The sequence below is a fragment of the Coccinella septempunctata genome, chromosome 7 (assembly GCF_907165205.1).
Source record: "Coccinella septempunctata chromosome 7, icCocSept1.1, whole genome shotgun sequence".
Taxonomy (NCBI): Eukaryota; Metazoa; Arthropoda; class Insecta; order Coleoptera; family Coccinellidae; genus Coccinella; species Coccinella septempunctata.
Genome location: NC_058195.1, coordinates 10,464,542 through 10,490,747, shown reverse-complemented (window position 1 = coordinate 10,490,747; position 26,206 = coordinate 10,464,542). Strand labels below are relative to the sequence as shown.

General features: G+C 37.7%; 2 protein-coding genes across 2 annotated transcripts in view; one reads left to right on the top strand and one right to left on the bottom strand.

Annotated features, from left to right (window-relative positions):
• The window catches only part of LOC123317066, a 174,414-nt gene that overhangs the window by 100,174 nt on the left and 48,034 nt on the right, over positions 1-26,206 (top strand). The window lies entirely within an intron of this gene.
• LOC123317065 (casein kinase I-like) lies at positions 14,613-26,131 on the bottom strand. Its single transcript, XM_044903425.1, has 5 exons — positions 25,881-26,131; positions 25,549-25,800; positions 18,633-18,954; positions 15,489-15,859; positions 14,613-14,803 (listed from the first exon to the last, which is right to left on the bottom strand). The coding sequence occupies exons 1-5, from the start codon at positions 25,966-25,968 to the stop codon at positions 14,736-14,738; spliced, it is 1,101 nt and encodes a 366-aa protein (XP_044759360.1). The 5' UTR covers positions 25,969-26,131; the 3' UTR covers positions 14,613-14,735.

Genomic DNA, 26,206 nt, shown 5'->3' with positions numbered 1-26,206 from the left:
TCAATGTAACCTGGATGAACTTCTCGGTTTCTCATTGAAATAAACCATAAAAAATGTCATTTTGTGTTAATAATAATAATAATAATAATAATAAAAGGCATAAAACAGGCAAGAAAAATCAATCACACCCAGATGAAGAAAGAATTAGCGGAGGAGTTCACCCGAAGATTGAGGAGGATAATGAGAACTGGTCTTAACAGCAAGAATCTGATAAAAGCGATTAACACCTACGCTTGCTCGGCGCTGAGCTATTCATTTGGTATTATCTCTTGGACGACCACCGATTTAGCAGCTTTACAGAGAAGAATAAGGACGATGCTGACTAAACACAATAAACATCACCCCAAAAGCTCAATAGAACGGACCGAGCTGCCACGACATCTTGGGGGTAGAGGAATTGTTGATTTGTCCAACCGTATGTCCCAGGAAATTGAAGGACTTCGAAAATATTTCTTGAGCAAGGCAGCTTCGTCAGAACTCCATCGAGTAGTTTGTGTTGCTGATAGTTCTACACCATTAAAGCTACAACAGGATCACTTGGAAACCGTCGAACACTCTGCAGAAAGTAAAATGCAGAAACTGATTGGCAAACCTTTGCATGGGAGGCACCAGAACGAGGTCAACCATGATTACGTCGACATATCTGCGTCGAACTACTGGTTGACTTCCGGAAGGTTGTTTCCTGAAACAGAGGGCTTCATGCTCGCCATCCAGGATCAGGTGATTCCAACAAGAAATTACATGAAGTACATCGCCAAGGATGCCTCAGTGGCGGACGATAGCTGTCGTTATGGCTGTGAGACACATGAAACTATCCAGCACATCACCGGGGGATGTCAGAAGTTCGCGGGCACGGAGTACAAAAATAGACATGATGCTGTTGCCAAGATTCTTCACCAAGAATTGGCACTAAAACACCAACTTCTAACTTCGAAAAAGGTTCCTTATTACAATTACCATCCGGATGTTGTGCTGGAAAACGACCATCACAAGCTCTACTGGGATCGCACGGTTCTCACAGACCGAAAAATAACCCACAATAGACCAGACCTCATATTGCTCAATAAGGATGAGGACAGAGCACTATTCATCGACGTGGCAATTCCAAATAATAACAATCTTCTAGATAGGCACACTGAAAAAATTTCAAAATACAGAGATCTCGAGGAACAGACCAGAAGACAGTGGAAGCTGAAAGATATCAAGACCATCCCTATTGTCATTTCATCTACAGGCCTGATACCGAAGAAACTACTAGAGAACTTGAGGAAACTTCAGTTGGACGAAAATATCTATAGAGTCATGCAGAAGGCGGTACTGCTCGGAACGGCGAGAACTGTACGCAAGTACATGGGGAATGCAGAGGAACACCGTCTGCTCCGACAGGAAGTGCGGGTGGAGCAGGAATCCAGCCTACAGCAGGGAGGCGAGGAGCGACCCGGACCCGACCACCACCACGAGCCCGACAACCTGGAAAGGGCTCCAACAGAGCTTAATCCTTTTGATATCTGAGATATATGGGATAAGTGAATTTTCCTCTGGAGAGGAGTGTGAAAGCCGCAAGGCTAAAGTCATAATAATAATAATAATAATAATAATAATAATAATAATAATAATAATAATAATAATAATAATAATAATAATAATAATAATGCCTCAGTGGCGGACGATAGCTGTCGTTATGGCTGTGCGACACATGAAACTATCCAGCACATCACCGGGGGATGTCAGAAGTTCGCGGGCACGGAGTACAAAAATAGACATGATGCCGTTGCCAAGATTCTTCACCAAGAATTGGCACTGAAACACCAACTTCTGAGTTCGAAAAAGGTTCCTTATTACAATTACCATCCAGATGCTGTATTGGAAAATGAACATCACAAGCTCTACTGGGATCGCACGGTTCTCACAGACCGGAAAATAACCCACAATAGACCAGACCTCATATTGCTCAATAAGGATGAGGACAGAGCACTATTCATCGATGTGGCGATTCCAAATAATAACAATCTTCTAGATAGGCACACTGAAAAAATTTCAAAGTACAGAGATCTCGAGGAACAAACCAGGAGACAGTGGAAGCTGAAAGATATCAAGACCATCCCTATTGTCATATCATCTACAGGCCTGATACCGAAGAAACTGCTAGAGAACTTGAGGAAGCTTCAGTTGGACGAAAATATCTATAAAGTCATGCAGAAGGCGGTACTGCTGGGAACGGCGAGAACTGTACGCAAGTACATGGGAAATTCAGAGGAACACCGTCTGCTCCGACAGGAAGTGCGGGTGGAGCAGGAATCCAACCTACAGCAGGGAGGCGAGGAGCGACCCGGACCCGACCACCACCACGAGCCCGAAAACCTGGAAAGGGCTCCAACAGAGCTTAATCCTTTTGATATCTGAGATATCTGGGATAAGTGAATTTTCCTCTGGAGAGGAGTGTGAAAGCCGCAAGGCTAAAGTCATAATAATATATTTAATTCAAATAATTATTACAAATAATAAAATTGAATTCGTCAAATAACAATACATTACTTAAATGTTTTACAAAAGGCAAAAAATTCTTGCAAATTATAGGGCTCGCATTCCATCAACAGGGTGTGTAATCTCTTCTTGAACATATTGCAGCTAGTTATCAACTTGAGTTCTCTTGGAAGAGCGTTAAACAACTTGATTACCATGTATAAAGGTGACTTCTCTGTTAAAGAAAGCGAGTGGTGAGGATAGAGAAGAGGTTCAGTATGTCTTGTTTTGCTTGTAGTTCTATAAGCATCAAAATAATTTGGATGTTTTTGCATGAATAATAACACCCGATAGACATACAGACCATACAGTGTCATTATTCGATTCTTCTTGAATTGTCCTCTACAAGAGTCTCTATATCCCATATTGAGCATGGTACGTAGTACTGCCTTCTGACATAAAAATACAGAATCAACAGTCGTGCAGCTTCCCCAAAAGATAACACCATAAGAAACAAGTGACTGGAAGTTAGAAAAATAAACAACTTTAAGTGTTGAAGAGTCCACTCTGTACTTCAATACCCTTATCGTAAAGATGACTGAATTCAACCTTTTAATCAGGTAATCCACATGCCTATTCCATTTTAAATTTTCATCCAAATGCAGTCCTAGAAACTTCGTTTCCTTCGATACTGAAATGTCGTTATTGAAGTCTTGTGGAATCTGTGCCAATGAACGGTCACAATGAAAAATTAAGCAATCAGTCTTTTTTATATTGAGCATTAGTTGATTTTCTGTGCACCATTCAACAACACTATTCAGGACCATATTTACATATTCCATTGTTGTTTTAAGTGTTGGTGAGGACAATAATACGTCATCAGCGTACAAAATGAGATCAAACAGCAGTTGAAGGAACTCTCTTAGATTTGGCAAGTCATTAATGTAAATTAAAAACAACAGTGGCCCCAATATACTTCCTTGTGGTACACCTTTCTTAGTGAATTGTCTGGAGGATCTGCACTTTCTACCATTTACAGTCACTTCGACCATTTGTGTTCTGTTTTTCAAATAGGTTTCAAAAAGCTTAAGCTGTTTATCTCGGATTCCATATTTGTCTAATTTTCGCAGTAAAGTCTCTATATCCACACAATCAAAAGCTTTGGTCAAATCCAAGAAAAGCCCCAATGGCAATTCACTCCTCTCTAAAGCTTTCATTATTGACTGTTGTAGTTCAAATATTGCTGTTTCAGTGCTATTTCCAGGTACATAACCATGAGTTATATAGCACAAACTGACTCACCGAATAGAATGATTTTCGGAATATTGTTTTTCATTGATGTGATAAACCTTTTCCGAACAGAGAACTAAACCCAAATCTTCCAGTTTCCTAATTACAAACATTACTTACTAGGAAAGTAACAGAAATTCAAAAACCCAACTCTTAAGAGGAGATTAAACCACGGGGCTTTCTCGCTCCGTATAAGGCGTAAAGGAGGAAAGACTACCAGAATGTGGGGTTCTGCCAGATTTCTTGAACGATAAGTAGAAGTTACGAATATTACAATAATTTTCACTTTCTTCGAAAAAATGGCAGCACGTCTTTTTTCAATTTCACCAAGATACGAATTGTAGCCAATGGTGAGACTTTTCGAGAAATTTTTTCATGTGAAAATTTATAGAAGAGATAATTTCAAGTTTTTTACTTTTTTGAACCATAAAACTAAATAACACCAAGCACCTATTAAACTTTTCAGACAGTGTAACAAACAAAAATTATTCAATTTCTTACTTCCCAACAATAAAATCACGTTCAACCTTGTCACTCCCAAACTGTTCTGATGGCGATCAAAATGGAGCCGCCACTAGTTGTGCCCTGTTACGAGTATGTCGCAAGCTATTTACGATACCGGTAGCGCGTAATTTGAATTGAAATATTTGAGGTGGTATAAGTCTCCTACCTGAGCAAGTCTTCCGGACTTCTCTTACATATTGTGCCAGAGCATAAAGAGCTGTATGCTTTCATCATTTGGATACAATTATTTTTGCAACATTGCTTGAAAAATCAAATCATTCGGACATCCTGGTAAATAGATTTTTTTATGGGTGGTTCCCGTGTTACGAAAATAAAATTAAATAAGCCTTGGGTGAACTGAACGAAAAACATAAAACCCTACATATCGTTTCGCATTCGCTTCAATTCCAACGTGACTAATAAACTTCGAGGACTATGGTGCCCTGAGTATTTTATTCCCTCATATCAGGTAGTTTCATCGCATCGTCGATGGAAGAGCATAAAGTAAAGGAATCATATCTCTATGGAGCCTTTCATCTCATTGTTTCTGCTGACAAACAAACTCTCATAACTTCGAACATCTCACGTAGCTGGTAGGTATGTTATCTTTCAAAGGGAACATAATGAGGAGTTTCAATTTGCGCAATTTTCACAGCAGGTCCGCATCGTTTCCATCGTTAGCTGAACTAATAAAGACTAATGAACTCGGGAATGAGTTTGTTCTGGCCTTATGGATGCATTGATGTTTGATAATATGACGTGTGTGTTTATACAGTTGGCGACAGGCGGAGTAGTTTGGGGTTGAACGAACGAATTTCGTGGTGATTACCTACTATGATCGACTGAGTTCTGATGGAGGCTGGTATGTTGCTGGGAAACTGAATGCGGTTTATGTTGGCAATTTTATTGATGTTGCGGTTTTAGTCGATACCGAACTTGAATGATGATCTGATGAAATGCATGGCTCTATGAAACGTCTGAACCAGGAGTGAAGAATTCCATTAGGGACGCTGTTTATTTCACACTACATTACACATTCATGGTACTTTATGAGGAACAGTTAGTTGCTGTTCAAAATATGGTTTATTTCAATATATTTTTCATTTACATATAGGTACATCGTAGTCCTTGTTTTATGAAATAAAAAGCGTGCAAAGTCCTCCTCTGTCAGATCAATGATGTGAACGATAAATACTCCTATTATTATTTGAACCGGGGTCATTGTGGCTCGGTTTGCCTTTGGGGAACTGCCACCATATAGATCTTTTATTTGTTCTCTTCCCTACTCATTCATATGAACCCAAGGAGGTCGTTAATGGTGTTGGTAAATCTGACAACATCCTAAGGGGCCTTGGCCGCAATTGAATGCTTCTTAGGCCAGCCAGCTTTGGACACTTGCACACCATGTGTTCAGCTGTTTCTGCTTCTGATCCACAAAACTAGAAATCTCATCTGCTGACTTTTCCTTACAGTATAAATGATATTTATACTAACAGTGCCCTGTCAGTTGTCCCACCATCACCCGAAGCTCAGCTCGTGACAGCTTCAGCAGCTTTCTGGTGTAGGTCGGTGAAATCATCTTTAATTTCTTTGACTGAGTAATTCCAGGAGTGTTTCTCCAGAGGGTTATTCTGATGTTCAACTCCCATTGTTGGACCGCTGCCTTGTATTGATATAGCAGGTCTAGCAGGTGTTAACCTTGATGCTCTTTTTGCAAATTCATCGGCTTCTTCATTTCCTTCGACACCACAATGCTCTGGTACCCATAGTCACCCACAGTCACTTTATTGGCTCTGGCCAGTTGCTTCTTGGTATTACGACACTTCCATGTCAGCAGAGATCCCTGGCAGTGTGATTCCAGGGACCTCAGCGAGGCTTGGCTGTCCGTGGTAGAAATACTTCCCTTTGAGGTTTATTTTAATACTCTACTAAGCGCATACGGCGCTTAGCCACAGTGTCGGTCTGTAAAATAGAGGGTTCACTTCCCAGGGCTTTAGGAGATTCCCGTTAAGGGATAATCTTATTGCTTCCAGTAACTTCCAACTTCAGATGTAACTAATACGCTTCTCTGGATGAGCTAATGTTTTTTTCTTACCTATCTCGACCGAAAAACCTCTCTAAATTTACCTACTACATGATATAAATTTTTTGGACCCCTAAAATCCATTGCATATCCTGAATGACTATTCAGGACCTTATCTGCCTTACTTTGCGATTTCTGCGAAGCCTTGTTATGAAATCGTACACCCTGTCTGGTCGATCGAAAGGCTGAAATAATAGAATGTTGCCCTGACGAGTTGGTTCTATATCGATTCTAACCTTGCAACACGTGAATTACACGGAAATAATGGTTGAAGCTGTTCCTATACCTAAATAATTACAATACCCAACAATGGCCGTTTAAAACTGATGGAACCCCTGCACATCCGCATAGGATAAATGAATGTACCCTTGTACTTGTGTTCAATAGCAATTTATAACACCCGCACATACATTAACATTTCGAATAGGGCACATTATTCAGTGTACATTATTCCTGATTGCGTATAAATATTCGTTTGAGTGGAATGCTATTGAATGCTGTTAACATTGTTTTTATTTGGAGTAGGTATTGGCGGTGATGGTGGGGTCAGTTTACTCTCAGTAGTAATAACAAAAACAAAAGGACGTTGATAATTGATCGAAAAAAATAACAAACTGCGATAGAGTGAAAACAGCCCATGGGATCTGTTTCATAGTTAAGGTCTCTAATTTATGATCGGTTTCCAGTATAGTGTTGTTCTTATTGGTTGTGTTCCATTAAATGACCTCAAATTAACGGATTTCATTATACCCATTTTCACTAGGGCAAAAAATTAAATGATTATCTGCAGGAGATGGCTGTATACCAATTGAAGTGTTAGTAAACCACTAGTATACAGAGAAAGAGTATGAAAAAAGAGGGAACGTCCATTGCAAAAACTCTTAACTAGATTACACCTAGATGATAAAGGGTTGCCATTCTCTAGGTGATTCTATGAACGAGCAGTCGACCATTAAGAAATAGAAGCGGGACAAAAAATGAACCCATGGAACACCATCTGTTATCGATAATGTTCTGAAATTTTGAACGACTCAATCGTACCTTCAAAAAAGTTGCAAATTCAATGCCCACCGCTACCAGAGACAAGTCTCTGCCGCTACTATCTTCCAAACTATACCAGGTAGAAATTCCGTTTATTGACAAAAAGTTCTGGCTTTGCATGTCCTCTACCATGACGTCCCGTGACGTATTGAATTGGGAGATATCTTGTATTCGAAAAAGATTAATAAAATGTGAGATAGAACTAAAAATAACATTTCTTATGGTTTTTCAAGAGTCTGTATCTTTTAAATCGAGCCGACTTGGAAAAAAAGATAAAGGAAAAAAGTGTTTTGTTTGACCTCAAGAATTTACTGTTGAAATATTCATACGAGTCAAAGACTCACCCTATATACAGGGTTTATTTGAAGGTGAGGCTTCTTTCAACAGAAGGTAGAACTGGTCAAAATGAAGCGTTTCACCTATATAAAACTTTCAAAATGACAAAGTTGAAAACAAATTTCCAATGATTACAGAAAAAGATCCTTATACGACCCTAGACCTTTGTCAGCTGAATGATGGCAAAGCAGTGGGAAAAAACTCATCTCCTGATTCGATCATGTGGTTTCGTTTAGGATATTGGCTGGTTCGATATTTACGTGGTAATGAAAATGGATACTTAGGATTGCCGAATTGTGCTCCTTATTTTTTAGTAACTTACACGATTTTATGAAATGGCTCATTTTGATACCAACTGACAGAAGAGACTAAGGACACAAGTGTAAAAAATAGAATAATTCTTCGAAATCTCACCAATGAAAGTCGTCTAAATTATTCACGAATTCTTCACATAGTGGGTTTCACAATCTTCTTGTTCAAACATTCTAACAATCGTCGTAAAAATGGGATGAAATGGAGAAACCTCATAGCATTTTTTCAACATAACTAACCTAACATAAGCACTTTCAAGAAACTGCCGATTTTCTACATTTTTTCCACCCAAAATTGAACGATACAACAATTATGATTCTTTCAAAAGTGACCTGATGCATCTAATCCGATGAACTTGGTACTGAACCATTAACCCTCTAATGTCCAAGTTTTTTTTTTTTTTAATTATTTACGTATAGTTACATATTTACGTATAATCTACATCTTATTTTCGCAAATAGTTAACTGATTTACATTAACACCTGTTCTCACAAAATGAACCTATACTGAAGCGGACATGAGCAGTTGAACTAAACTGCTCACAGGGAATAATTTTGTATCCACTTATATGCAACCAGTCTCAAGGCGGAGTTGGGTATTAGAGGGTTGAGTGTCCAGCCATATGTTAATGTTTTGTTTCGTTTTTGCGATGCCGGAGTCAACTTCCACAGTCCCGTACTTGAAATTTTGTCGAACTTCTAGGGGTTGTTTCCTTGTCATCTTGGATATTTTATAAAGACAATGTTTGGTTGAACGACTTATTTTGACGAGTTCTACCTTCTGTCAAAAAAAGCTCACCTTTGAAAACACCCTGTATATTACTAGAAGATGGAGATATTAAGATGTGAGAGACGTCATGTTGGAAAGCAGAACTTTTTTGTCAATAAACTTTCGTTTATTTCGGCCTATCTGGTATAGTTTGGAAGATAGCACTGGTGAGCATCGAATTTTTCACCACCCTGTAATTCACGTTCAAAAGTCCCAAGTCTTATAAATTCACCTGATGATTCCCACATATTTTCATGAATACTGCCCTTAAGCTTCATTTCCTACATACATTACCATCCCAATCTCGTTTCGATACGTCTCATCTGTCAAAAACCGATGTCTACAAAATTATTCGGCATTCAATTCGACAGGAAAAAAACCGTCTTCTACATGACGCTACGAGTTCACATTGAGGTGAATTTCATCAACTTGGTCCGATTCCAGTTCAGCGATTACGTTTCCGACGAAATTTCCCTATTTTCTTTAGGGGAAACACTTCAACTGTTCGCCCATCTAACGGTATCTTTTCTGAATGAAACTTTTTCGCGAAACTTCCGGGTTGGTAGGGAATTTTTGTTCTTGTTCAGTTTTTCGCATCGTTTGCCTCGCTTCGGTTATCCTGTTGTCAAGGTGACTACACGTTTATCAATTATCTGCGCTTTTTTTCGGATTTTCAATTAAGTTGAGTGTTTGCTTAGTGATCCTAAGTATATGAAATTATTCCTTCATGGGGATTTTTCAATTTGTAGAGGGGCGATTCTGCCTATTCAAGACAAGAAGAGCTTTGTTGATTAACTTAAGGTTTGCAGACATATAGATAGAGAACAGACAGCTTTTGATACATTCAATATACACTGCGCAAAAAAATTAACGCACATTCTGAAAATCTCAATTTTAATGGAAGTTAACTCTACATTGACTTTATAACTTATTTTTTATGTTCTCTCGGGAAGATTTTGAACGAAACAAGACACATTAAATGGAAGAAAAATTCAGGATTTCACCGAATCTTATGTGAAAGAAGAGAAATGAACAATTTTCAAAATACTGAAATGCTGAAAAGTGATTTAATACGTGGTATTTCCACCCCTTGCGTTAATTACAGCTCGGCAACGACGGTTCATACTCAAAATGAGTGATCTTAAAATGTTCTGATCTAATCCTTTCCAGATTTGTCCGAGTTGGATCACTAAGTCTTTAAGTGTAGCTGGATGATTTTCTGAACTTCTCAGCCTTCTATTGAGGTTGTCCCAAACCTGCTCAATCGGATTGAGATCTGGACTTCTTGCTGACCATTCCATTTGAGAGACTTCAACCTCTTCAAGGTACTCCTGAACGATGCGCGCACTATGGGGTCTGGCATTATCGTCCATAAAAATGAAATTTTCACCAATGTATGGGGCAAATGGCACTACATGCTCTTCAAGAATGTTCCTTATATACTTATCAGCATTCATAGCTCCATTATCAACGACCAATAGGTCTGTGCGAGCAGTCAAAGATATTCCACCCCATACCATAATCGATCCTCCCCCGAAACCAGTAGTATTCAGGAAATTGCACTGAGCATATCTTTCATGTGGACGTCTGTATACAAGGGAACGTCGATCACAATGGTAGAGGCAGAATCTAGACTCATCTGTGAAGAGAACTCTTTCCCAATGGGCCTCTTCCCAATGGATATGCTCTCTCGCAAAATCCAAACGCGCCCTTCGATGGGCTGGGGTAAGAGCTGGGCCTCTTGCCGCGACACGAGGTCTTAAATCATATTCTCTGAGACGATTTCTTATTGTCTGAGTGCTAATTTGCACCTCATGAGTTTGCTCAAGCTGAATTTGAAGGAGGCGAGCGGTTGCAAACCGTTGTCTCAACGAAGAAACTCTCAAGTAACGTTCTTGAATGGCAGTTGTTACCCGTGGTCTACCCTGTCCTGGTCTTCGGACATTCATACCTGTCTCCCTGAATCGCTGCAACATTCTGGACACACTTGTATGGGAAACTCCAAACCTTTCTGCAATTCTTGTGTATGTCCACCCTTCTTCTCGCAAAACTACCGCTTGGGCACATTCCTCTTGGGTCAAAATTGCGTGTTTCGCGTTGCATAGCGATTGAGTGTAGAAAATCAAACGAAAGAAAAACTATTGATCACTAGAATTGATCGAGAACAACTGATTTTAGAATGGAGCCAATACATTCAAAATCTGATAATATCATCTTTTTTATTCCTGCTGGGAAAAAAAAACTGTATTGAAGAAAACCGTTGAAAGTGGATAACATATGCATGCATAATTCTGATAAAAATAATTATCATTGAGAACACCTTCAGTTGTAGAATAAAATTGAGATTTCCATAATGGGCGTTAATTTTTTTGCGCAGTGTACTAGGCTTCAGTGAACCACTCCTAAAATTTCAGCTACAAACGAGAAACTTTCATTTGAACAATTCATTCGAGAAAATAACAGACCCAAAGGTTATAGAGTAGAAAGATGGGAAACGAAGCAACTGAAGTGAAGTGAGCACCATCTGTGAGACAAACGTGTTATTAAGACGCTAATACTAGTTAAAATATTAATTTGAGAGCCACTCGCAGAAACATATGAAATTTTGTAAGATTTCAGATGGCCATTTTGATCAAAGAGGTTTTGAATGTTTTTATTCTCCTACCACTTTGTGTTTATCTAGCTCCCTCTAGTTGTTGATTGTTGAATTGTTTTTGGTCTAATTTCTTGGTGAAAAAAATTTAATAATAATAAAGTTATGAGATCTAAAAAAAACTTTTGGGTCCTAGTCAAAGCTTTAGTGTTGTCTAGGGTTGTCCATAATTCTAAATTCTTGTGAATTTTTTATGAATTGCGAATGAAAATAAAGCACATCCAACAGCGTATTTCATTGATATCAATTGTTTCCAAACAATTTTCAGATGAAAACTAACATCCTGATCACTAAACAAAACCATACTTTTGTTTTGTCGCTCAGGATGTTTGTTCTCTGGTAGCAATAAAGTCGATGTTGAAATTCAATACAAAGAATAGAATTCGAATTTCGCGGCCCTCGATTATAAAGCAGAAACCTGTTATTAAACTGTATTGACAGTACGTTTTCAGCTCCATCTTATTGTCAAACGTGTTTTCACTGTAATCGGTTTTTAGTACTAGAGATTTGAGGGCGCTTCTTAACTTTCTATTCTGTAATCTTTGACCAAAATCTTATTACCTTATTAAGTAGAATGTTGATAGATATCCACTCTAAAATGGCTGCCACAATCCTTAGCCTGGAAAATGACCCAGAGCATGGATTTATGACAAAAAAGGACAAAAACGAATAGGTCGGATGGGGAAACCATTTCACCTGCATTTCTCACTTGAATAACGATCCAAGAAACTTATTTCCAATTAAAATTACTCAAGCACCCTGCATAGCTAGCAGGCACTATGTTTTCAACTAGACATAATACTGTAAAAGTGTTTTAATTGGTCTTCTGATGTCCCGGTTGCTTGGATGGTAAGCCTGTCGCCGACTTGATTGATGTATTTAATAAAATGAAGGTAGAGGAATATCTTTGAGGAGGAATATACTCAGACTACTCCAATAATTCAACTCGTCTTAATTACGCTTTGCGACATCACTTAATAGATATAGCCCGAGCATCTTAGGTACATTCTTGGCAAGTTATTGCCATGCCACTGTTCCCTGTTGTAGTCCGTCGGTGTATGAATATTCCCGGATAATGGAACCTGTGGAGATTTTCTTCTTGATGAATTTTAATAGCTCGATGCTTGCGAAAGAGCTACAAACTCCTTGTCTGTTTAATTACAACGTTCTCCACAATGAGGAGATGCAATCCGTATGGAGTTTAGGGTACCGGTTCACTCTTCTGTTTGAGTTGAACGTTCTTGACGCAGAGTTTCATGCCTAATTTGAATTTGAGGGATATTATGCGTTGGGTAGATTATGTGAGGCAAGATTCAACATGGGATCATCCTTGCGCCAGATGAAGGGTCTTTAAACATATTTGGCACTGCGTTTATTACAAGAAGAGTCATGAATCAATTAGATTTTGTTTTGAGGATCCTTGCACGGTTAATATTGTTGGAGCATTATCGATATTAAACAATATTTTGATCGTGTGAGGCTATATTTAGTAAATAACAGAAAGAATGTAAAAGACTTGTGGCAGCAGACAGCCTCTCATCACTTGTTGAATGTCAGGTCAACGATTTTGGGTTGGCAGAACTGAAGAACTTGAGAAACATGAAGTCTCAGACATATTAAAAACCGAGGGGGAATCCTGAGACTTGCTCAGGTAAGAGACTTGAACCACCTCAAATATTTCAATCAAAATTTCGCGCTACCGGTATCGTAAATAGCTTGCGACATATTCTTAACAAGGCACAACTAGTGGCGGTTCTATTTTGGCTGCCATCAGAACAGTTCAGGAGTAAGAGGGTTGAACGTGATTTTGTTGTTAGGAAGTCAGAAATTGAATAATTTTTGTTTGACTGACTGAAAAGTTTAATAGGTGTTAGTTTTATTGCTTTCATTGATTAATATTGTTTCCCAAACGATGAGCCTTTTTAATAATAGTTGTAAAAGTTTCAAGAAAATATTTGTTGAATAGACTAAAAGGGAGTGTGGGAGACTTGACCCATGGTATGATCGGGAGACATAATCAGTGGTCCAAGTTCCCCGCACTAAGCTTAGATAATAGTTTGCTTCAAAAAAAGAAAATTGAATAATAGAAATGGATATAAAAAAATATAAAAAGTTGCAAAAAAGTGAAAAACATCTCGGAAATAAGTGAGAGTGACTCTGAAATAGAAAATTTATATTTCATACGCTGATACATCTGATGATGGAAACCTTGGCATAGACAATCGTTGGCCATTGGAAATTGTTTTCTCTCAAAAATTATTGCTCATCATCATATCATCATATTGATCATCATCATCATCATCATAATTCTACTATTATCTATCGTTACCTATTTGGGCATGATATCTTCACGCAAAAAAATGAGTTGTTACCATTTACAGATACAACTTAAGTGGCTTCAGAGTGAAAAGGGGTTCAACTCTCCCGGACTCCCTATACTACATAATAAGCAGGACTGATGTTGGCTGCTTTGAGCTAAATTTGATATGATATACTGCTGACATAACCAGGAAGTCTATTCAACTTAAAAAGTGCAGTGAACACATTAATATTATGCCTTTTCATGTTATTTCGATACTTTTGATTTATTGTCTTAAAATCGGTATATTGATACAGGGATCAGGTGAAATGTTTTACGTTGAAACTTGATAATCCATTTGTGACATAAAACAGACCAAAATCACTGCTGGAGGTAGAATATACTTCACCTACGTATAGAAACTTTCCTACACATCTGCCATTGTTCTCTAGTAACTAATTTCCACAGAATTTCCCGTATGCATTTTCGCCCCTGGTAACATGTCTAGAAAGTTCACTAGCAATTCGATAAGAGAATATCGATTTCAATGAATTGCCATCTCTTACGAGCCCTTAGAACAGAAAGAACAGTACCCAGGAGGAGATTCATGTAAATTCCGATATACATTTCCAAACTATATCATGGATATTTTGGGGGAATTTACGAATACAGGAATACATATTTTTTCACTGCCTTCCAACTTTTATGCTCAACCTCCTGTGTGCTAAAGATTGTAAGATAATTTTGTACAATTGATTAGAGAAGAAAAATAAACCTAGCGAATTCTAGAAAAGGGTTATATATGGATTATGTGGGTATTCTGAAACTTCATTTGGGAATCACTCGAGAAATAAGTTACAATATTGAAAACTCAAAGTTTATTTTTCGAATTCATGACAATTTGGACCTACAATCTTACGATTCAAGTTAGGAGATCTTCCTTTGTTTTTCAATAATTCACGAAACTCCATATCTCTTCTGTCCTTTCAATTCACAGACAGCTTTTTCTCTTTCGTTTGACTAGCATCTTCTTTGTTCAACCAAGTCAATTTATCTGCAAATTATCATCGAATCAACGAACTTCAAAAGGTTTCACTCCTATCGTAATATCAATAAAAGTAGCTTCCTTTGTTGATGCATAGGGAAGAAGGAAAGGAAATTTTTATAGTTCATTTTCTGTTCAAGTTCTGAATATTCCTGAAATTTGAATATTCATTCGAAAGATTAATTCGTCATCTCAATATAACCTTTTAAAGTGGTGAAGTTTTTAATGAATTCACTAAGTGTTTTCCATTAATTAATCGACTCAAAGTTGATTCTCCTCCTATTGCTGATGCTGCATGAAGATGGAGGCCATTAGAAAATTGAAGGACAGAAAAAAACAACCGAAGCAAGAAGGTTTTGGTTTTCAATAACGACTAAACGTCTGAAGGGATTTTTAGAAAAACTCACAATTTTTGATATAGATCAAAACGATGCTATTTTATTATAGCATTAACTTCTGTTGTTTTTAATAGTGTTGGGTTTCGATTTTATATTGTATATTCCTTTCTTTCGAATGCTCCTCTGGATAGATTTGGAAATACATTCGTTCCAGTTGAATAATGAATGAAAAGTACTCCGTTCAAGATGGGAATATTTCAAAAATTATTAGATACTGTTTTGAATTTTTTTTGTGTTTGTATTCTTTATTTTTTAAAATTTTTTTTTCTGAAAGCTATTGTATGATATCCACTCACCAGTCCAGTCGAATATGCCATCGTCAGTGTAGCCCCTCTTCTCGAAAAGATCCTTGAACATCTTGCGCAGATATTCGTAATCGGGTGTCTCAAAAAAGTCCAACCTCCTGGCGTACCTCATGTAGTTGGCGATTTCCTCGGGGTGACCCTCGCAAAGTACCTCGATGGGGGTGTTCTTCTTCGTCTCGCCAATTTTCTGGTATCTCTCCTTCAGATTGTCGCATTTCAAACCTTGCCACGGTAGGGAGCCTCTGAGGAAATAGAGGAACATGTGTCCAAGGGACTCTAGGTCGTCCCTCCTGGATTGTTCCCTGCCCAAATGACTGTTGATGCTCATATAACGGGCTGTTCCAGTCAACGATCTGTGTTCTCTGAGGAAAAGAATCTGGTGTAAAAATAACGTGTTACGTCCATTAAAATTGCCATCCATTCATCCTTTTTGCAACTAAATTGGCTACGAGATTGAGATATGAATCTCCTTATTCATCAGGGAATTAAGAAATTGAATATTTCACTTCTACAGAGGTTTTACGAGGATGTATTGATATCTAGTTAGCCTAGACCAGTTCCATGCATAAAAAAAATAATACGTTACCATAGCAACCAACAATAACTCATTAAAAGTGTCAGTGTGAAGTTTGAGGAAGAAAAGGTAAACCAGATAAATTGAAAGAAAGAAGATGTCCACCTAAATAGTGGAAATCGAAGAATTGGAATATTGAGCCATCATCAAGTTTTTTTTTGATAGGGTTAAGAGGTAAAAAGATTTACGAAGATATGCTTAATACTACTGGTGAAAAATGTCCTTTGTATGCGACCTTGAAAAATTGGACTGCAAGCTTCAAAAGAGGTAAATTTTCCACTGAAGATGATGACCGATAGGGAAGGCCAGTTTCTGTGTCAGTCTCCGAAAATATCGATGCAGTTTATGACATGATTTTATCACACCGTCGAATTGGGCTAAAACGGATATCTGAAGCATTGAATATTTCATACGATCGCGTTCATCAAAATAGCTCTATATGGCGAATTCACTGAGGGAGCCCGGAAACCAGGAGGCCAGTACAAACGGTTTAAGGATACACTACATCAATCCCTAAAATCAGTTAATGCCAATCATAACTGGGAACAACTAGCATTAGACAGGTCATAGTGGAGGTCTTTGGTACACAGTTATAATGAAGACTCGAGAAGGATACAGCGGCGGCCAGATCTGGTTGGTGACTATCCATGCCCGGAGTGTGGTAGGATATGTTGGTCACGGTTGGGACTCTACAGTCACAGGAGAGCACACAGTCGCAATTGGCCCTGAAAAATTATAAGTCTGTTCGCACTTTTTTTTTTCTTTTTTTTTCTTTTCTTTTTGTTTCTTTCCTTTTTTCGTCTTTTTGTAGATTCATTCCCGGCAACGGGATACAGCAATGAATGAATGAATGAATGTATATCGAATTGAATGGTAGGGGTGAGGTATTTCGTGGCAACGTAATCATTATCTATAAAGTTTTACCTAAGACTTCGAGAACATTCTAGATAACTTTTCGAAGGGCTAATATTTCAGGAAATATCTATATTCTGGGATGACTTTTTTTGTTCTTGTTATTTCAATTTCATCTCTGATTTTGAAAGCATGAAGTAAGTTTGAAGAGGAAAATAACGACGAAACTGAATCACAAGAAAAAATTCATTATAAAGAGCATCCTATATGATGAGAATAATGATTTAAATATCAGAACCTTCAAGAATATTGAATTAAAAATATCGATCTTCACCTCAAGTTGCGATCACTATGAGTAGAAATAATCGATTAAAAATATTGGAATTGTATAGATTTCAGCCTCGCATTGAAAAAACGATAATGTATTGAAATTTGCATCGAAATAATTACAGCACATCCTTGTACCAAACCTGCGAAGAACTCATTTTCGAAGTTAATTCAACTCGAATGAAAAAATCACGAATATTCACGGAACTCTGGTGATGATTGAAAAGACAAGAGCTTATTCATAAAAATATTCACCTCCTCTGAAAAGGGCACGAAGCAAAACTGAAGTAGGATATTATATGGAGTTGAATGGTATAAGTATGGTTTTTCGAGGAATTGTTTTCATTATTTGTCATTCTTCACATGAGAATCCGAGAACATTCCGGACAACTTCTCAAGAGGCTAATAGTTCGAAACATATCTATATTTTTGAATGAAAACATTGATTTTTGATTATTTTTATTTCGTTACTGAGTTTCAAAACAGGAATTATGCACAACAAGGAAAAGACTACGAAACTGAATCAGCTCTGCAAAATGGATCCCCAACTATTTGAATGTTGACCAAAAGCGTGAAAGGGTAGAAGCATCGCGTTCGATCTGTGCTCGATTTGAAAACGATGTAGACTTCTTAAACCGAATTGTTACTATGGATAAGACTTGGGTACATTTCTACGATCCAGAAACAAAGCAACAATCGATGGAATGGCGACACTCTGGTTATCTAAGTCCTAAGAAGTTTCTTGTCCGAAAATCTGCTGATCTTGCTTCAGTTTTTTTGGGATTGACATGGAGTTATCATGATTGATTTTTTGGATAAGGGTAAAACAATAACCGGAGATTACTATTCGACATTACTAACCAACCTACGGAAAAAAATTGAAGAGAAAAAACGCAAAAAGCTATCCAAAGGTGTTTTGTTTTTGCAGGACAACGCCCCTGCACACAAATCTCATGTTGCCATGTGAAAAATTCGTGATTTAGGGTTTGAATTACTAGTACACCCCCCTTATTCACCAGATTTGGCTCAATCCGACTATCATCTCTTTCCCCAACTGAAAGAAAGTTTGAAAGGTCGTAAATATTCTTCCAAGGAAGAGGTAATAAAAGCTTTGGAGGTCTAGTTTGCAGAGCAAGAAAAAACATTTTTTTTGAAAGGTCTAGAGACGTTGCTGCTTCGCTGTAATAAATGTATCTAATGAAGAGGAGAATATGTTGAGTAATAAAATATTTCGACATTGAAATTTTGTTTGGTTCTATAGTAGGCTAAGAATTTTTTAATATATCCTCGTATTTATCATTGGGGTCTAGGAATTTGTGTGAATTACATCTTAAAATTTGCTTCAATAAAGCTTTTAGGAAGGTGAATCATAGGGTGATTACCTATACGGCATATGTTTGTTGGTATCAGGATCGATGTACTCCTTGGCCAGTCCAAAATCGATGATGTGGATAACCTTGTCCTTCTTAGTCCTCGACCTACCAATCAGAAAATTTTCCGGTTTGACGTCGCGAAATATCAGCCTCTTACTGTGAACGTATTCTATCCTGGTCAGCAGCTGATCGGCGATCATGAGCACAGTCTTCAGCCTGAATCTTCGGTTGCACAGCGAGAAGAGATCCTCTAGACTGGGACCGAGGAGTTCGAGGACTAACGCGTTGTATCTTCCGCCGCAGGTTCCAAGATGAAAAACCTTGGGAATACCTGAAAACAACCTACTCTAAAAAGTCAATGCAGTTTGGGTTGTTCGTTTTGGAAAAATGGATTTAACTGTCATTGATGTTTCATTGTGGCAGCAGATTTTGGTCGTTTCAGAGAAGCTAAAGATCAGTCGATAACATTAGGTTCATATCTCTTTGATACCACACCATACCCGTTTAATCCTACAAACGTAACCCCTTCTGATTGCTTCGACGGATGCAGCAAGATTTTTCAGGTCACTGGTTTACCAGAAATACAGGGTACAGAGATGGCGTTAAAAAGTAGATATAAATTTTGAGCATGTTTGCAAAGACGAAAAATTTGTACATAAGCTTTCCTTTAGAGGAGACGCAAATGATCTAGAACTCTCAATATATAGGTTGAGCAAATCATCTGGAAATTACATTCACCTGAGTGATGAAGCTCGATGTCTTCAACATCTACGAAGGGTTGCTACCCTTCTGGCTACTCCATAGTATTATGAAGTTGAACGAGTAATTTACAGCGTTACACTTTTATGTGTTTCTTGTGATCCTACGCCCATAATTTTTTATTATTCACCGAGTATGAATATTATCACATTTATTTTAGCAGTCGGTTGCCATGAAATAATTTTCTCAAGTTTTTGTAACTAGAACGGAGTCAGGTTGGAACTCATGAAATGTCGCTAATGTCATAACGCCGTTGCCATAACTAATATCAATTTTTATTACGAAAATGCCGAAAGTGATTGAAAGAAGAGACAGGGTTTCAGAAAGTGCTATTTTGAATTCAGGTCCGCTCATTCAAATAGTTATACCCTGATATTCTAAAATCCACAATACGTCAATGGAGATACTGATTACCAACCACTGCATCATATGCATTTCATCTTCGGGTTAATATTTTTGAAATCTAAAACTGATGTAACGTATTCAAACTTTAGCCAAAGAAGATAACAAACATTAACTTTCCTCAAGCTAGTGCATTTTATGATATTATACTGATCTCTTGTATTTTCCATGCAAATAACTGGATTTGGTATGAATTCAATCAGTTTGTATAAACTTCAATTATGTTTGTCACATATTTTCCGAAGGGATTCGACATTGAGTTGAAACACGTAATTACTGAGACTATTACGTAGAACGGGCATTATAGCGTTGATTTAAAACCTAAAAAGGTTTTTACAAGCGTCATAACTCCACATTTTCGTACTATACAGAGTGAAATGTATCAAATTTCCATGGCCAACCGAGTGCTAAAATGAAAGTGAATGGGGTATGCACGAGCTTGATAAACAAAAGGCGGTACGAGAATCAAAAAATTCACTCTCTGATCAGAATGGCCATCTGAAATTTCACCAACTTTCATATGTTTCTGCAAATGTCCCTCGAATTCATATTTTAACCAGTCTCAGGGCCTTAAAAACACTTTTGAAACACAGATGGCGCTCACATCACTTTAGTCACTTCGTTTCCTATCTTTCTACTCTATAATCTTTGGTTAGGATAATAACGACATAACTATTAGATTCGGGCACACATTTAGCTGAAAATTGATGAAAACTTACGGAGGTTAAATTCAAAAAATTTTTTTTTAAATAATCTGGATATTCAATGAAACCAACTGCGCACAGGCCGCATCCTGAGCACCGTTCAATCTCCGGCATGCATTTCCACCGATATCGCGACGCCCTGCGTTCCTATAATGTATACAATCTCGAAAACTCCGTCGAACTTCGGCATTCTAACAGCATCATTATCAAAGAGAATCCAATACCCGATATTCGGTCTACCCGTTCTCCGATCATCCCACCGACTTTTCGATTCCAGTGTCATGCAGAAATGAACTTCCGCACCCTCCGCTCCGGGGACGGTCGGATACGTAGTCCGGGGATATTTTTACGAGTGTCTGATTCCCCGTTCCTAATTTCGTCGACTGTCCCACGTTCCGGAACAGTGGCCCTTCGGGAATTCATATACGGAATATTCTTTATCGAATATTGAGGGTTTGAGGAGGACGTAGGAATGCGACCAGGCGTTCTGGGGTCCTTGGCGGCTTTGAACGCCGAGGATGGTTGTACGGGGAGTCTTCAAAGGTAGGTCCTTTCATTCAAAAAAAGATAAAACACATCTTTTCACCCCAAATCACCAATCCAAACGCCTTTTCATGAGAAATCAGTAGAATTTTACCTAGAATTTCAGAATTTGCGTACATTGACATCGAATAAAAGCAAGGTTCTCAAATAAAAACCACCCCTGCATACCTCCTTAGCTCGTATAGTCTTAAAAAGGACCACGTTGATAAGAATTACCCAATTAGTAGTGTACGAATATGTAGTTCAATGTTGACGTAATGTTTCCTACCTAACCTAAACGTTTTGGAGATACGTTAATGAAACGTTTCAAACTGGTGGTTGGGGTAACGAGTTGTTGAATGGTTTAAATTCAACGATAATGTAACGGGATTTCTTCTGAATGCAGTGCAATCTACATCTACATCCCCAATTATCTCTAAGTTTCCTACACGTAGCAACCGGTCTCTTCATGACAAAAATCCTACGGAAATAAAACGTTGCAATTTCGTTTCGAAATAACGTTAGCTAAAGCTTGCCGTTGATTCTGAGATATCACCAGAATTTTACCTGGAATTTCAGAATTTACGTAGCGTTGATTGAATGAAAACTTCTACTTCTTCTGCCTCTCTTGTTTAGGTCTTTACTGAAGTTGATACCCAGCTCTTCAACCATCTTTTCCTCGGTGAGAATTACCCAATTAGTAGTGTACGAAAATGTAGTTCAATGTTGACGTAATGTTTCCTACTCCCTAAACGTTTAGGAAATACGTTATTGAAACGTTTCATATTGGTGGTTGGGGTTACAAGTTGTTGAATGGTTCAAGTTCAACGATAATGTAACGTTTCTTGTTTTTTAACGATTTATGGTTGTGTAAGCACGATAAGCAAACGTTTTTTTTTATGGTTTCAGTAACGGGTTGTTGAATGGTTTTCATTCGACGTTGATGTAATGTTTCGAACCTCTTATTGAATGTATAAAATACTTTGGAAAAACACGATCAGGACACGCTTAGTATTGTTGGATACCGTATCGAGTTGAAATACATACGAGGATATATTGAAAAATTCTTAGCCTACCATAGAACCAAACAAAATTTCAATGACAAAATATTTTATTACTCAACATATTCTCCTCTTAATTGGATACATTTATTACAGCGAACCTGCAACGTCTCTAGACCTTTCAAAAAAAATGTTTCATCTTGCTCTGCAAACCAGACCTCCACAGCTTTTATTACCTCCTCGTTGGAAGAAAATTTACGACCTTTTTTTCAGTTGGGGGAAAAGATGATAGTCGGATGGAGTCAAATATGGTGAACAAGGGGGGGTGTTCTGGTAATTCAAACCCTAAATCACAAATTTTTTGCATGGCAACAAAAGATTTGTGTGCAGGGGCGTTGTCCTGCAAAGACAGAACACCTTTGGATAGATCGAACGCGATGCTTCTACCCTTGCACGTTTTTGATCAACATTCAAACATTTGGGGATCCATTTTGCAGCAATTTTTCTCATGTCCAAATTGACTTGAACTATATGATGAACGCGTTCGTATGAAATATTCAGTGCTTCAGATATCCGTTTCAGCCCAATTCGATGTTCTGTTGAAATCATGTCATGAACTGACACAGAAACTGGCCTTCAGATCGGTCATCATCTTCAATGGAAAATTTACCTCTTTTGAAGCTTGCAGTCCGATTTTTCACGGTCGCATACGAAGGACATTGATAACCAAGGTTATTAAGCATATATTCGTAAATCTGCTTACTTCTTAACCCTTTTAAATACAGATACTTGATGATGGCTCGATACTCCAATTTTTCGATTTTCACAATTTCTGTGGACATCTTTCTTTTGATTCATTGCGTAACTCTGGTTTACTTTTTTGACCTCAAACTTCACTCTGACACTTTCAATGCTCGTTGCTATGGTAACGCAATATTTTTTGTATGCATGGAACTGGTCTAGGCTAACTAGATATCAATACATCCTCGTACGTTAATTACAAGTGGAATCAAAGTATGGTTGAATTTACGTTCAGAAATACACTTTACAAAATCGTACGAATAACCTCTTATCAACGTCCCCTACTGCAAATAAACATAAAATACACGTGTATGTGCAGTTAATTCGATATATCTTTAAAAATAATCGGACGATACTTACTAAACTTTGTCAACATTCGAGATGATGAAGCTATCATCCCTCAAAGTTAGACGCGATTCCGAGAAGCTCCCAGTACGGGCCTGGGCGTATTACACGCGTTCAGTAATAAACTTGACGCAACTGATCAGTGAGATCAGATGAAGTCGAATAAAGTGTTTCATTTGCCACACCATGCATAGTTTTTGTACCTTCTCATCGGATGTCATCCATTTGTGTCAATTCTGACGTCATATAAAACCTGGACCTTCAAGAAGACCTAAACAAACGGGAAGGCTCGCACAAACACCCGCAGCGCCTGGCGTTTCCGCAAGGATAGTGGCAAAAAGCAGACGGAAAATTTACATCGTCGCTTCCTGGGGGATACTGCCAGATTAATTTATTAAGGGAACGTGTGTTCATTAACGGATGAGGCACTTTTCCAACGTAGTCCTACGTAATCTTTCCGAGACCCCCATTCACAGGACCGTCGAGGGTTGCTACCAAGTGTTTATTTTTTTAAAGGCGCTGGGGATATCCACGTACGTGAGGTGTTTAACATTGATTCGTCGCACTTGGAAAAACAGAGATATTCTGTATGTGCATGTAGAATTGGAAGATAGGAAGGTCTACTCTTTCAGGTGAACAACTATAGCTTATTTTTTTCACCGTATAAGGGTTAACCGAATTTAATGATGACATTCCAAGTATCGAACTTTTTTTTCTGTGGAAATATCCAAAGAAATTGGGGACAGCTGAGAATCAATAATTTTGATGAACATTCAAGTTGAGTTATGTTCTATCACTCGTGAATTGGTATCTTAGATCTCAAAAATTCTTCAATAGAGAATATGCAATACAGGATATCTGTAAAGAAATGCGGAGGACTTAGGGAGATGATTCCTCGATGAAAATAAGCAGGGGTAGTTTCTATAAATTTCTTTCGAAATCGACCTCCCTTCCAAGATACAGCCTTTGGAAGGCTATGGCGAGTTGACAGTTTTTAATTTTTTTACGCGTTCTGAAAAACACTCAGTCATAAAGCTATACATAATATGAAGCACTAAGTAGATGTTACACACACAATTGATTTAGATCTCATAACTTTATTATTAGGGATTGGAAGTAACAACCCCTTTAGATTTTCCTTCAAAAATTGTTTTCTTTGGATAGATTTTCGAAAAACAAAATTCTCTTATGGTTTCCCATTCAATTCTGGATAAAAATTGCAAAATTTCGATACAATCGATACTTTTCTCGGAATGAATAAAAACTTACAAGCAGTTCTGATCACTATTCATTCCATTTCATCGTATAAGTGTTCCATAGAATGACTACCTCCCGCTAAAATATATGTTGTTATTTTCAACTTTTAATAATAAAGTTATGAGATCTGAAGAAATTGTGTGAATAACATCTACTTAGTGCTTCATATTATGTATAGTTTTATGACTCATGGTTTTTCTAGAACCCTTATAAAAAAATCAAAAACTGTCAAATCGTCATCGCCTTCCAAAGGCTGTATCTTAAAATGGAGGTCGATTTCGGACAAAATTTATAGGAACTACCCCTGCTTATTCTCATTGAGAAATCATTTCCCAAAGTCCTTCGCATTTGTTTATAGACACCCTGTATAAAAATGCACAAAAATGTCAATTTTCTGGCTTTCTGACCTAACCAGAGTCAATTCCAAAATTTATTGAGGTAAAATACAGCTTGATAATTCGATTCCTAAATAGATCCAACAATTTTTGAAATAATCAGAATGATGAAACTTCGAGATGCAATTTAGCGAATGCGCTGGTCTCTGTACAAAACGAAGTCAATGAGTGTCGTTCTAGAGTCTAGACTTTGGTAAATGTCTATGATGACCTTGATGAATTCGATTGTAGACATTGGTAGTGCATGAGTTATTGATGATCTTTTTTCAGGTTGCTCTTGATATAGAAGTGAATATATTTGAATAGAACAAACAGAAAACCATAAAATTGTTGTATATAAATTGTGGAATTGATCTGCAGTGCAGATATTATAAGAAATGATTTAAGAACCAGAAAAAATAGCTCGTGAACTAAAATCTACATATTCTTCATGGAAATAAGTGACACGCAGTTATTTTTTCCACGTGAAATAGTTGAATTAATAGATACTAGAATAAACTTCACTTGATATATGTGGAGAATTATGAAGTTTCGTTTTAAGTTTCATACTTCAGTTCGATTATTGCCATAAGCTTCAACATTGTAAGCAAATGATAACAATTCTTGTTCTGGATTTCATTTTTACCGAGAATAGGTAGATCGACTGATATTACTTTCGGCAGTGCATCTTCGATGCTTTTATCCTAAACTCGGAAAGTGATCATACTGATAATGAATCAATAATAAGTGGTATATTTACCTTCGTGGTTGCCCAAAATCTTGTAAAATCTATATTCTAAATGTAACTGAGGCACCTTGGACTTCATCGGCTCCAATTTAATAGCCACGTGTTCGTTATTGTACAAATTTTTCCCCAATCTCAATTCCCCAAAATTCCCACTGCCGATTTTTTTTCCAACCCTAAAGTTGGGACCCACCATGAGTACCCCTGAAGTCGACGATTGTCTTGAATGCATTGCTGATGGCTGTTCGGAGGCAGTCGTGAAGGATGCTGGAAATTCAGCTGTTTAGAATCGATATTTATACCAACTTTGTCCAGTTTAAAGCGGAAATCCTGCAAATTGAGCTTACCTAAAGACTCTAAAATATCTTCCAGCTCTTCGGATTGCAAATGATCAAATCTCCTACGGTCGATATTTTTTAATCTCCGAAAAGGCATTCCAACATTTTAAACACATTTGTATCCAATTTGATACGTCGAAATACCGCTGAAAATGTTGATTTACGACCACACCATCTGATACTTTAAGAAAAGAGTTTGGTATAACTGTTCTTAGCCACACAATTCCACTTCTCACTGAAAAATTTTGATTGACGTTTGATCAGTTCGTCAAATAGTTTTCTTCTTCCAAACTATCTGTGTTGAACACACAGAGATCAGTTTCTCATGGCAGTGA